The 13,576-nt window shown below is 39.7% G+C and overlaps 1 protein-coding gene across 1 annotated transcript in view; it reads left to right on the top strand.

Annotated features, from left to right (window-relative positions):
- Positions 1–4,288: 4,288 nt before the first annotated feature.
- The window catches only part of CD2AP (CD2 associated protein), a 111,394-nt gene continuing 102,106 nt past the window's right edge, over positions 4,289–13,576 (top strand). Inside the window, exon 1 of the mRNA XM_059938542.1 lies at positions 4,289–4,591. Coding sequence (XP_059794525.1) covers positions 4,588–4,591 — 4 coding nt within the window. The 5' untranslated portion in view covers positions 4,289–4,587. The remainder of the gene's footprint in view (positions 4,592–13,576) is intronic.

Raw genomic sequence — 13,576 nt, 5'->3', positions numbered from 1 at the left:
ATAACATTATTAAAAAGGTCCTTTCAGTTTGCAAAGTAGTGATTCATTTGGATGGGCTCATCATGTTTTTATTTTTATTTATTTATTTATTTAATGATAATAGTGCCTATTTTTTAAATTAATTAATTAATTTATTTTTGGCTGCATTGGGTCTTTGTTGCTGTGCACGGGCTTTTTCTAGTTGCGGTGAGCGGGGGCTACTCTTCGTTGCGGGGCGCGGGCTTCTCATTGCAGTGGCTTCTCTTGTTGCAGAGCATGGGCTCTAGGCGCATGGGCTTCAGTAGTTGTGGCAGACGGGCTCAATAGTTGTGGCTCACGGGCTCTAGAGTGCGGGATCAGTAGTTGTGGTGCACGGGCTTAGTTGCTCCACGGCACGTGGGATCTTCCTGGACCAGGGCTCGAACCCGTGTCCCCTGCACTGGCAGGCGGATTCTTAACCACTGCCACCAGGGAAGTCCCTCATCATGTTTTTAACTAAATTTTTTCTTAATGTGCAATAATGAAAAGTGCTTAGAGAGACCTATGTTTGAGCACATGACCCAAATTGCTAACAGAGTAGCAGGATTTTGTTAGAAGCTGATGGGTCCAGTTTGAGCAGGGACATTTTCTAGCTTCACTAACCTCACAGTATGGGCATTGTGTTTGAGAGTATTATTTCCTTCAATTATTTTCTAAAGAATGATTTTTAAAAATTCAGGTTATACATTGATGTAATTTGTGCTTAAGTATATAACAAACTAGCCAAGGCAAAACAAAATAACAATAAGAATGCTGGCTAGAAAATCTAGCTCTGTGGAACTGAGAATAAAGAAAAGAATTAGTTGCCTCTAAGATTTGAGCTAAATCAGTGTTTTAAAAAATAACACAATTAAGTTAATATTTAATTTTCTTTAGAATAATCTTCCTGGTTAGAATAGTTTTCACCAGAAGGAAAGAAGGTAGATGGTTTTTTCAATATAGATATCTTCTGATAAATTCCTAAGAAAACATTAGGAAGACATGATGGCAGTTTAGAATGAATTAGATTGGTGGAAAGTATGTCATTCTCACAGAAATTGTAATATTCTCTTTCATACCAGATCAATATTCAGCAGAAAAAAAAAGAAAGTGAGTGATTAGAATGGTATTAGTTCAGGACTTCCCTGGCGGTCCAGTGGTTAGGACTCAGCACTCTCACTGCCAAGGGCCTGGGTTCGATCCCTGGTCAGGGAACTAAAATCCCACAAGCCACATGGCGTGGCCAAAAAAAAATAAAAGAAAAAAAGAATGGTATTAGTTCATTTGTCTTAGAATACAAAGAAGGGTGAGGATAGATGGATAAATAAAACCTAATTCATTATAAGATAAAGGAAATAAAGACTAAAAGAAAAGGTAATTTGTTCTTAGCTGAAAGGAATTTGAGGTTAAATCTAAATATATGATGAGATTATCATCTCACCATATTTTTTATCATCCAACTAATAGTTACTACTGAGGAAAGCAGTGTTTTGAGCTGAGCAATGTGCTAGTTACATAAAAATGTATAAAACATAGTGCCACACTTTGAAGGCCTCATTGAGGGGGTAAGACTTATAAGATGAAATGAGCTCCATGGAGTATTTAATAGCTAACATTTGCTCAGTACTCACAAATTTAGAACATAGTTTCACATACCATTTTGTAAGTTTAAAAAATACATTTCTAGATTTCATTCTTCCACTGGGATTTCCTTTGTCTTCACCTCTGGAAGACAGCATTAACTCCGGGATTGTGATTACTTCCTAGCTTTAGTTCAGTTTTCTCAACCTTTCTTATTGTCCTATTCCCTGATCTTTCCAATTTCTTTTATGATCCAGTATGTCAACGTTACCTCAATGGGGTATCGCCCTCTGAATTTGCAAAGTGATTTTGCTTATTTTAATTTTCAAACTTTTAAAATACATGGTTTATGGTGGAAATAATACAGATCCTGAGATTTCTAGGCTATAACTGATTGTACTGATAGATACTTTATCTTGTCAGATTATGTGACCTGACTTCGGGTTAAAATAATATGTTCACCTTATCTACTTGTGGCCTCACTTCTTTATCGCTCATTTAGTCACTGAAACCTTTAACTAACTTTTAACTTTTCTATTCTATATATTCTGAATATATGCAGCTATATATATTACACATTCTGTCACGTATATTCTGAAATTTTACTTTCAAAGGTAACCTTATTGTCAAATCCAGAGTTCTTTTTTCCCTCCTTCTGTTTGTTTTCCTTACCCTCTCTTCATTTCTATTCATTGGCCTTTCTTCTTAAAATATCTAGGATCCTAGAGACCAAGGTATTTAGTTCTCTTCCAATATCTTATATTTTTCTTTATCTCCTTCCATGAATCCTCTTTTGCCTCCCATCAGCCTCATTCCTTCAAAGTTTAAATTGTTTGCTTTCTTCTGGGTTGCAGGAGCCAGACAGATTTCAGGGATATTCTGTTTGCATTTCCACTTTCACTCCTTACTTCTAGGACTCCTCCAGGTTGAAATTAGTGCCTTCCTCCACGCTTTAGTTCAATTTATAGCTTCCCCCTGAAGCTTGCCTTGCCCATAGTAATTTTCCGGAATTTGACTCTCTCTACCTCATACTGTTAATAAACTATCTGTTCATGTGTCACTTCCTGGTTAGAATTCAAAATCTTTGAGGGTAAGGGCTGGACTTCAGCTTTTTTGGTTTGTTTATTTGTTTGCTTGGAAGGGGACAATTAACATAATACACAATAAATATTTGTTGACTGAAAAAAGTCACAATATGTTTTATGGTTTCAGTACAACACAGCCAATATGTACATGTTTTTGGGTGTGCATATTAAATTTTTTTCTTTTTTCCTTTTTGGTCGCTGATTGTAACTGACAATTCTTGTTAAAAAGGTACCCTATGTAATCTTTTTAGAAATAAAAGATTAAAGGATGGCAAATGCAGGCCTACAGGAGATAGTGGAAATGGATATTTACAAAGTTGCTACTATGTGCCAGACACTGTGCTTTGCACTATAAAGATTTCTTTCGACAGACTCAAGAAAGTGAAATCCAGTGAGGTTAATTTATCCAAAGTCCCACAAAAACTAAATGGCTGTGCTCAGTTTCAGAAACCCGGGTTTGCCTGGATGATTGTGAGAATTAAATGACAAAATTGCTTTAAAAAGCACCAACAAATGTTGCTCTCACACGCATCTGTCCAGGAACTGGGTTTGCTTCAACAGTAGAGGAAAAAAGTTGGCTGAACTTTTTTTTTTTTTTTTTTCTTTTTGAGCTGTTTGGCATGTGGGTTATTAGTTCCCCTACCGGGGATGGAACCCATGCCCCCTGCAATGGAAGCACAGAGTCTTAACCACTGGACCGCCAGGGAAGTCCCTGGCTGAATTAATTATATATATTTCTAACTCTAAGAAAGTGTCATGTGTGATTACAATAATCCTATGCTCTTTTTCATATTCAGGCTAGAAAAAAATGCCAGGCAATCTCTCAAATCATGACTATCCCGACCTGCTCCCCCCTCCCCATCAGGTAACAATTTAAACTATACTTTCGAAAGAGAAAAGGGATTCAGAAAGTGGTCTTCAGCGGACAGAGACTAAAGGAACCCAATAATTTAATCCTGTAAAATAGAATTTACTCTGTGCCTAGGATTTTTTTCCGACTAAGAAATGCTTCTGATTCATGCGGAACTTTGCAAGGTAAACCGCGGGTTCTGGTTGCAGCTGGACCTCTATGCAAGGTAAACCGCGGGTTCTGGTTGCAGCTGGACCTCTAAAGTTCGAAAGCAAGCGGTTTTTCTCTCTACTTCTGTCCTCTTGCATCTCTCTCTCGCGGCGTCTTTTCTTTTAGGTCCCCCAAAGCCTGCTGCAGCAACACTGCAAAGTGGGGCAACCCAAGCTCAATTTGCCTATCAGCAAAAACTCTCTGTATCCATCTGAAGCGACAAACCACACAACACGCCTGTCCCAGCAGCTTCGAACTTCAGGGCGGAGGACTGGTCGCAGCTGTGCTGCACGGCTCCCCGATCCGCTCCGCGCACCTGGACGCGGGCGGCGAGCGACCCCTGGCCATGACGTCACCGCACCTGGCAGCCGCCGGGGGGCAGGCGGTGAGCCGGAACGCGGCGGGGGCGGGGCAGGGAGGACCGGGGATTCTCGCGAGATTTTCCTGCTCCCGGCCCAGCTCCCGGCACCTTCCCGGCCTCTGTCCCGGTCTCCACCTCAGTCTTTGGCGTCACGTTAAAGGACTGTAGGCGCCGAGGGAGCGGCGGGGGGGCGGGCTCCGGGGCTGGGCTGGCGCTCCGGGTTGGAGCCGGCGGCCACGACGAACCAGCAGGTCCCACCCCGTGGCGGGAGCGACCGGGGGTGGGGAAGCCGCCGGCTGGGCGGGCGGGGGAGGGCGCTCCAGCCGGCGCGGACGGGACTGGCCGGGGAACGCCGCGGGCGGATGGAGGCGCCTTCTTGCCCCGCCTGAGCTCAGCCGGGCTAGAGCCGACCGGAGGGCCCGCCTCCTGCCGCCGGAGCGGCCGCGCGAGCAGCCGGAGGAGGAGCGGCGGGCGCCGGGCTGCTCCCCGCGGGAGCCCCCAGCATGGGTAAGGGACTCGAGGACGCTCCCGATTCGGGGAGGCGGTTCCCCTTCTCGATCTCGGCGGGGAGGGGCCGGGGGTCGGTCCCTGCGCGGCCACACGGCTAGCTCCCCGCCGCCCCTCCTCGCCCTGCCTTCCACCTTGCTCTTCTGGCGGAGAGGTGCTCCATCTCGTGCTTTCCTCTCTGCCTCTTTTCCTGGTCCCGGGAAAGGTGAGGGGATGGGGGGGGGGGCGCCCGATCACCTCGCCCCGCGCCTAGCTCCGCTCAGCCCCGAACCTCCCTTCTTCCTTAGCCCCTTCTTTCCTCCCCGATCCTGGTGGGATGGGGGAGGGTGATCGAAAAACTTGACAAACTAGCACTTTCAACTTCTTTATCTTCTGCGAACCTTTGTATAGATTGGCCTTTTAAAGCATTTTGTAGTTTGTTCGTTAGAAAAGGCAATTTTTTTTTCCCTGCTAAAACTTCCAAGGGGTGCCTCAAGGGCAGGGAAGCTTGAGTATTTACCCCGTTTCTACCTGGGCAAGTGTGTTGGCACTTAAATATTAAATCTCTTCCTGAGAACTGGATTGGCGTTTTGTAGGATTTCTGCGTTGAATCCTTTGAGAAGCAGTTTCCTGTTTGGAGTTAGACTTCCTCGCTAGAAGGGGAGAAAAGTACAAGGCCTTATATGTTATTTACTATGTGCTTTAAAGTTTTTGTTTGGAGCTCTGGCTCCAAAGAAAGAATGTGTTGCAGCCTCGTTTGAAAGGGAGTTTTTTTGAGTGTAACAATTTTTTTGATAACAAAGTTCGGTGTGGGCTAGTCACTATCTCCCTGAATCCTTTAAAAATGAAAAGCAGTTTAAAAGAGAACTTTTTTTTTTTTTTTTAAATCAAATGTGTGCCCCCGTAAGGCATATGCATGCTCTGTAAGAGTAATCCCAGTGTTGGTTTTGTAGAGCAACCAGAAGGACGCTATCACTTCTTGCAGTTGAGGAAAGAGTTGGTACTGCTTCATCTCAACAGACTATTAAATGAAATTAATAATTCATGAAACTAACAAATGATTTAGGAGCAGGACAAATACAGAGTACTGCTGATGTGGCACCTACTGCCCACACATTGTTTTGTGTGAAATGCCTTAAAGATAGCGTTTATAGACAGTCGCCTAGCTCTTCTGTGTTTTCTTAGACTTTCTACTTCTGTGCTCTCCTGTCTCCCTTTTGCTTTCAGGTTAACTTTTGTACACATAGTGCTCTTAAACTTAGAAACAGTGAAACCTTTGCTATTTGGAACTTTCCAATTAATTTCTTTCTAATTTATTAGTTGAGCTTACTGGGTAATTGAGGGTTTGTCCTCTAAGCTTCAAATTATAAAACGACTTTGAGTGAAAATCATACTAAAATTAAATATGGTATTCTTTTCTGTTTTAAGTAGGATGCAGAATATAATTAAATCTTTTGATGACCCAGGGTCATCATTTGTGACCATCAGTTAACTGTGGTGCCGTGAGGATCTGTTGGATTGTATATAGGACTGTAGATCAGATTTCTTTGCATTTTGAAGTTATTAACTAAGCATTTTTCTGCTTCTCTATTGGATGTGCTTGTCACTGTGATCAGTGTCCCCCCCTTCACCTTCCCACTGGTCATTTTTCTACGCCATTTTTTCCTCCGGAAATCAAATTTGTAATTCTGCCTAAGGGTAAAAATGAGTTGACCCTTATTTAGTTGTGAGATCCTCTTTTGAGAAAAGTGAGTATCAATACATGGACATTGGAGTATTTATTTTGATGGTTCGGAGGCCTTTTCTCAGTGACTTTGCTGTGTTCTAGTTAGGTGAGTTGCCGGATTATCTCGGTAAAGTGTGATGTTTGTACACTCTCAACTTGACTACCCAGAAATGTGTTTTAAAGGTTGATTACTTGGGTGCATTTGCAATTAATTTTTGTGAGGTATTTGTCAGATATTGTCATATGAATGTGTACTTTAAATTTATTGGTCATGTATTCATAATAAAATTATCAAAATCATTTAAAGGGAGTTTTTTCTTTAATATTAATCTAACATACTTGGTTTTGCTGTCAGAAGTCTTTATTTCTTATGATTTAAGACGATAGCTTAAAATATTTACATGGTATTTTATCTAGTTCATCACGAAATGAAAAATCTTTAATTTCTTTGTTTCGAAATAACTTGGATACCTATTAAGTGATGGTTCTTAACATTTAGGTGGTACAGCTAGAGAGTTAAGAGCGTGCTTGGGCTCTGAACTGGGACAGTTTAAGGTCAGATCCTGGCTCTTCTACCTACTAGCTGTTGTGACTGAGCTTCAGTTTCTTAATCTATAAATGGGATAAAACTATCAACCTTATAGGTTGTTAGGAGGATTGAATGAGTTAATACTTGTAAAGTGCTTAGAACAGTGCCAATGTTGGTTGCTATTATTTTCATTTTCAAATGAATTTCCCTAAATCTTGCACCAACTTGAAAAAACAATTCTCAATGTTTGACCTTTGTTAGAAGCATGATATTGTCTTTGAGGGACCAGCGGGATGAGATGATTTTGTACCAATGCAAAAACAGGAAGATAACTTTCAAAATTCGGTATACTGTGAGAAAGTTCATTATTGGTAGTAAGTTTAGGAAAAACTAAGTGGGATGAGTGTTAGTAGAGACTTATTTGAATTTTATCTTAAACTAAAGCACTGTTTTTAGTTTCTGCATTTATTAAATGTGGAAGAATGCTTATCATAAGGAAATTTGAGGCCTTCCGTGTGGAAGAATTGGGGAGAGCTTGAAAAAGATGGAAAGGCAATACTTATATTTCTTATTCCAAAAGTACAGATCTACATTTTGGAGTGGAATAAGACAGAAAGCAAATGGCACGAAGTGTTACTATATATAAATTTTTATTTCTGAAAAAGTAAGCAGATTTTAAGGATTGAATTTCTCTTAATTTTAGATAAGGTTATGAACTTTTTAGTTTAAATTATTTTTTACCACCTCACATATAATAAATCAACATGTTTAAATTATGAGGCAGTTAATGGGCAGAAATATATACTTGGTTTAGATATAATATGTGTACTTCTGTAATACAGTGATTTATTTCTTTTCTTTGATTCACTCTTTGGATAAAATTGTGATTCATACAAATAAGTAGTGGCAACTGGAAATTGCCTCCTGGCAGCTTACCTTTCAATTTCAGGATTTACTTCAATTAAACTAATCCTGAGCATGAAAGAGGAATATTAGGAAATTTTTGTTTCAAAGTTGGATTGGACTTCCCTGGTGGCGCAGTGGTTAAGAATCCATCTGCCAATGCAGGGGACACAGGTTTGAGCCCTGGTCCAGGAAGATCCCACATGCCGCGGAGCAACTAAGCCTGTGCACCACAACTACTGAGCCTGCGCTCTGGAGCCTGTGTGCCACAACTACTGAGCCTGCATGCCACGACTACCGAAGCCCGCGAGCCTAGAGTCTGTGTCTTCACAACAAGAGAGGACACCGCAATGAGAAACCCCCACTCACTGCAACTAGAGAAAGTCCATGCACAGCAACGAAGACCCAACGCAGCCAAAAAATAAATTAATTTAAAAAAGAAACAAAGTTGGATCACTAGCAAATCTAATAATCAGTTGTATTCCTTAATTAGTAAACACTCGTGATCAGATTTTTCTAAGTGTTTCAAATTTTGAATAGTTATAATTCCATAAAATCACATTTAGGGTGAAAATTCACATTCTTAATATTTTATATTTTCCTATAGAAATTAGCCTGAAGTTTGCCATATATCTCTCTTAAATGAGGGGTTAGCAAAGTAAAATGATGTCTTATTCACTTAATAAGATGATCTAAATTTTAAGGCATTTAAGATAAGAAAGTTAAAAAAAAGCATGAAGTGCCTTCGGTTCATTCCATATTGCCAATTGAAAATACCTTCAAATTTTTATTTATAAGTCATCCAGTCTGTCATTTTTTTCCCTCCTCTCCTGTGTCATGGAATATTCTCCTCTATTAAGTGTATTTTAAGTATGATACCATTTTCTAATGTATTTAAAAAGTGGTGTCATGTCAAGAGGTTGAAGATAGGCAAAGAAAGGTGTAATGATTCTTGATTTGTGTGAGAATAGGACAGCTGCAGAAGCAGTTCCTAGGTAAACTGGTGCAAGTTGTGAAAGATCTGAGAGTTTTCAGAGTTTGTGTTCAGAAAGGAAAGAGGGAATAAAACCTAATATGATGTGATTGAAATTTAGGTAAATTGGTAATCATCATGATGGATCTGTGACTTGGTAGAATTTGATATCCAACTACTAGGCAGGTTTACCTCAAGCAGGATTAGTTCTTTGTAGATGGAGAGGCCAGAACACTGGCCTGGGAAATCTGGATGGAGGTACTATAGTTAGCCTCTCAGCATGAGGGTTAAGAGTAGCAAAAGACAGTGTGCAGACAGGTGGAGTTGGCCAGGTTGGTGTGGGAGTGGGATGGTGGTGGGTAGCAGGTACTAGGTAGAGGTTCAGGCTGGCATCTTGGAAAAGGGAGGAAATGGGTTTTAGCAGTAGGCCTTGAAGACCTAGGAACCGGGAAGCAGAACCAGACAGGGTCCAGATTTCTTATGAGAGATACAAGGTAGCTATTTGTTCCCAGGAACAAAAGTGAGCTTGGTTATTGGAATTGTTTAGGATGTGGCAAGCAGTAATATTGACAAGATACTGAGCTCCTAAGCTGTAGATCTTATATATTTTCTGCTTGGCACTGCATCGGTAGCTGGATCTATATGTGTGTTACAAGTGGTCCTGGGTAACTGGAGTGAAAGGAGATTCTCTGTCTCAATGCTTGAGGATATTTCTTGCTTACAGTCTAGCGCTCCCTCTGTTTATTTGGTCTCAGGGATTTGATACATCTGCTCTTTGCAGCTATTTCTTTTTCACCTGTTCTTCTTTCACACCCAAGGCAAAGCAGATTACAAAGTTTCAGCATACCCTTCTGTTTCAGAAACATTCGCACCATCCTTAACAGTGTTAAATAGTCATAACTGCCAATATAATAATAAATGGGCAAGTAAGGCATAAGAAACTTGAAAGTACTACTAATTGTTGATCCCTGAACAATTTCACTGAAGTGGTGTTAGGCTAGTTATTAGGCTGGTTATTAGAGAGAGCTTTCTTTGTTGTTTTTTGTAGAGTATACCTGCCCTTTTCAGTCCTCCCTCATACTCCCCCCACACCATACTACCCACAGCTTTTAGATTTATGTTAGATAGATGTTCAGACTAGTTGTTCCCTGCCTCCCTGCCTCCCTGCCTCCTTGCGTCTTCGTTGCTGCTCGCTTTGTTTTGATGCACAGGCTTCTCATTGCGGTGGCTTCTCTTGTTGCGGAGCACGGGCTCTAGAGTACACGGGCTTCAGTAGCTGTGGTGCATGGGTGCACGGGCTTCAGTTGCTCTGTGGCATGTGGGATCTTCCTGGACCAGGGCTCGAACCCCTGTCCCCTGCATTGGCAGGTGGATTCTTAACCACTGCGCCACCAGGGAAGTCCCTGTGCTGTACTTTCACTTTTCAGTTCTAACCTTGGTTTTAGCCCAAGTGAGTTACCAAGTGAGTTAGGTATTTTCTTTCTGGGCTCCTAAATGTTTCCTCCTTTGGACTAAATTTGACTTTACCTCTTTTTTGTTTTTTGGTTTTTGTTTGATAGTTTCTGAAGACCTCAGTTGCCTGTATGTTCTATCCTCATACTTACTCTTTTCTTTCAACTGAAAGTGTATTTATTGGTCGTTTGTACTTAAAGGAGCTTTTATTCTAATAAGAAACTCTGCTTTTTAAAAATTCATTATTCTAAATTGATATCTAGCCTAAAATGTTGATCTAGTGTCACATGTGGCCATGTTATGGACTCTTTCTTTCCTAGAACCTCTTTATACCACATCATTCCTTTCAGTGCCTCCAGTAGAGTTGCATTTTTAATCTTTAAAATTTTGTATACTTTATTCAACTTTCCATCATGATCACATACTGTTTCTCCACTAATTTGCAAACCAGAGATGACTAACATGGGATCCTGAATTCCCGTATCTATTTTAGTGGCACGTAGCTCAGGTTCTTTTTAAATTTTATTTATTTTTGGCTGCGTTGGGTCTTCGTTCCTGCGCGTGGGCTTTCTCTAGTTACGGCGAGCAGGGGCTACTCTTTGTTGCCGTGCGCGGGCTTCTCACTGAGGTGGCTTCTCTTGTTACAGAGCACAGGCTCTAGGTGCACGGGCTTCAGTAGTTGTGGCGTGTAGGCTCAGTAGTTGTGGCGCATGGGCTTAGTTGCTCTGCGGCATGTGGGATCTTCCTGGACCAGGGCTCAAACCCATGTCCCCTGCATTGGCAGGTGTATTATTAACCACTGCGCCATCAGGGAAGGTCCCTCAGGTTCTTTTTAATGATTCAGTGTCCAGGTAATTCTCAGAGGGTGACTGTGTGGCATCTAATCACTAGGAGTTTCTAGGAGAAAAATACTTTAAGTATGGTAACAATAACAGTTACCACCAACATGAAGAGAAAGGTTCTATCACAAGGTCACATTGTCAAGGAAAGGAGCTTCGGATGAGAGATTAATCAAGAAGTATTTGCCTTAATGTGAGGAATGTGATTAATGCCATGCTAGGTGCTAGGAGAATTAGGACAAATATTAGTTTTGGTGCCTCAGGTAGTTTACAACAGTGTTGGGGGTTGGGCATATTATTAGAATCATCTAGATTTTTAAAAATTTCACACAGGAGATTCTGATGTAAATGCTCCCATGTCTCCTTACCTACAGTTGTTGATGAGTGTCATCGGAGTGTTGGGCTGGCTAAGAGTGTTGTGATAGGAATAAGAATTAACATGATAGGAATAAAACTTAACATGTGAGTCATTAGAAATCCAAATAAGAAAGGGACCATAGTACATTAAGAAAATATATTCCAGTGTCAGAAATGTTAAAATGTAATAAGAGAAGTATAAGGAAGATCAGGATATAGATTCCTGCGTTGGAAGGCAAATAGGATTTGTTCATCTCTAAGTTTGACCAGTGACATAGTGAGTACTTGGCAGTAGCCAAGATATTTTTTTCTCTACTCCTGGTACTGTCTTTAGAGTAAAACACACCTTCATTTGAACTGGTATCTTCAAGATCCTTTTACCTGAAATATTAAAAGTGTCCTAACCTTCTTAGTGTCTATCAGTGCCCCAGTACTGAGGAGGCCAGAACTTTACCTAACATCTAGACTGACTTTATTAACTATAAGAGTACCATTCCTAGAGTATATGTATTTATCATGATTATCCTAATAATCAAGTACCAAATTGTTTGTTTTGGATTATAAGTATAGAAGTTCATATATTTGTAAAATTGAGACCATACAGTCTTGGCTAAAGTAGCGTGTAATGTTTTTAGGAAACATATTTAAAGTTGGTCTTTCAAATGTATATTCTTCTGCATGTTTTTTAATTCTAATTCTTTGTTACACTTTAATTAGTTAGAAATGTGTTTTACTATCAAAGTTTTTTATTAGACTTTAATTAAAACTCCTGCTCTGCTGCAGCAGAATGTACCCTGTTGAGTATTTTGCCTTGCTCTTTTGGGGTGTGTGTATGTGTGTGCATATGTATGTGTGTGTGCAAGCTATTTAAGATGAAGACTCTATTTTTACTTACTTACTAATTAGACCATTCTTATCAAACACATTTTATGAAGCAGTTAAAAAAATTACCTTAGTACAGCAGAAACTAACACAACTTTGTAAATCAACTATACTCCAATAAAAATTTTAAAAATTACCTTTAATGATGAAAATAAATCTGTTGAGAGTTCAGAATTTTCAGAATGAATGTCAAATGGAAACGTAAAGGCTATACTTTAAATTTCAAGATAACCTCTTTCCCACAAAAATTTCCTAAATTTCTTGTATTCTTTGTATTCTATACAACCCGACTGAACTTATGATTAAATCTCAGTTTAAAGCCTAAATAAAAATTCCTTTGTTATTCTTTTTTTTCATGTGTAATAACCTTACTTGCCCTGAGCTTATGGATGCCACAGACCCCATCACTTATTTTCTTCTATTAAAAGAATTTAACACTCTTCGTAACTAGCAGAAAATTGGGAGCTTGCTGTGTGTCCACTAAGTCTGTGATTCAGTAATGTTTTAATTTGGAGTAATTCTGGTGGATGAGGTCTAACTTTCTTTTTACAAGTACAGTTGACCATTGGATAACACAGGTTTGAACTTCGCAGGTCCACTTATATGTGGATTTTTTTCAGTAGTAAATACCATAGTACTATAGTATCTGTGGTTGGTTGAATTTGCGAATGCAGAACCGCCCGTCCGAACGGCCGGCTGTAAATTATATTTGAATTTTCAACTGTGAGGAGGGTTGGCGCCCCTAACCCCCACGTTGTTCAAGGGTCAACTGTGAACTCTTTAACCCTTTCTGTATGACTCATTGAGACTCTTAAGTCCCTTTAGTAGAGAATCAGTAATCTGGGATATTAAACATCTTGCCAGGTGGATCTGCAGATTGACTACTCTGTGTATGTTACATTGATGTTACATACTTCTAATAAATAAAGGGGAAATTACTTATTTTGCATGTGAGACAGATCTTTATGATTCTCCAATTTATCCTGTTAAATAAATTTAGGCATAAAGACTTAATTTGCTCCAGAAAGTTTGTTTAAAATAACTTGAACAATGTTGTTGAACTGTAAAATTATACGATATTAAATGGGTATCATGAAGCAAGTATACATATGGTCTTTGAGGCATACTAAATTGATAAATTACATATATAATTAAAATTTTTCTATAGCCATGTTGAAAAATACAGCAAAGGTGAAATTAATTTTAATATTATGGGTATGTTGTTTTAAAGAAAATACATTATTTCAACATGTTCAGTATAAAAACTTATTAATTAGTATACATTTTTTTCTGTTTTTGGAATCTGGTGTGTATTTTACATATATAAAAAACATCTTAGTTTGGA

Source organism: Balaenoptera ricei, chromosome 11 (assembly GCF_028023285.1).
Source record: "Balaenoptera ricei isolate mBalRic1 chromosome 11, mBalRic1.hap2, whole genome shotgun sequence".
Taxonomy (NCBI): domain Eukaryota; kingdom Metazoa; phylum Chordata; class Mammalia; order Artiodactyla; family Balaenopteridae; genus Balaenoptera; species Balaenoptera ricei.
The sequence above is the reverse complement of the archived record's forward strand: the minus strand, read 5'-3'. Positions and strand labels throughout refer to the sequence as shown.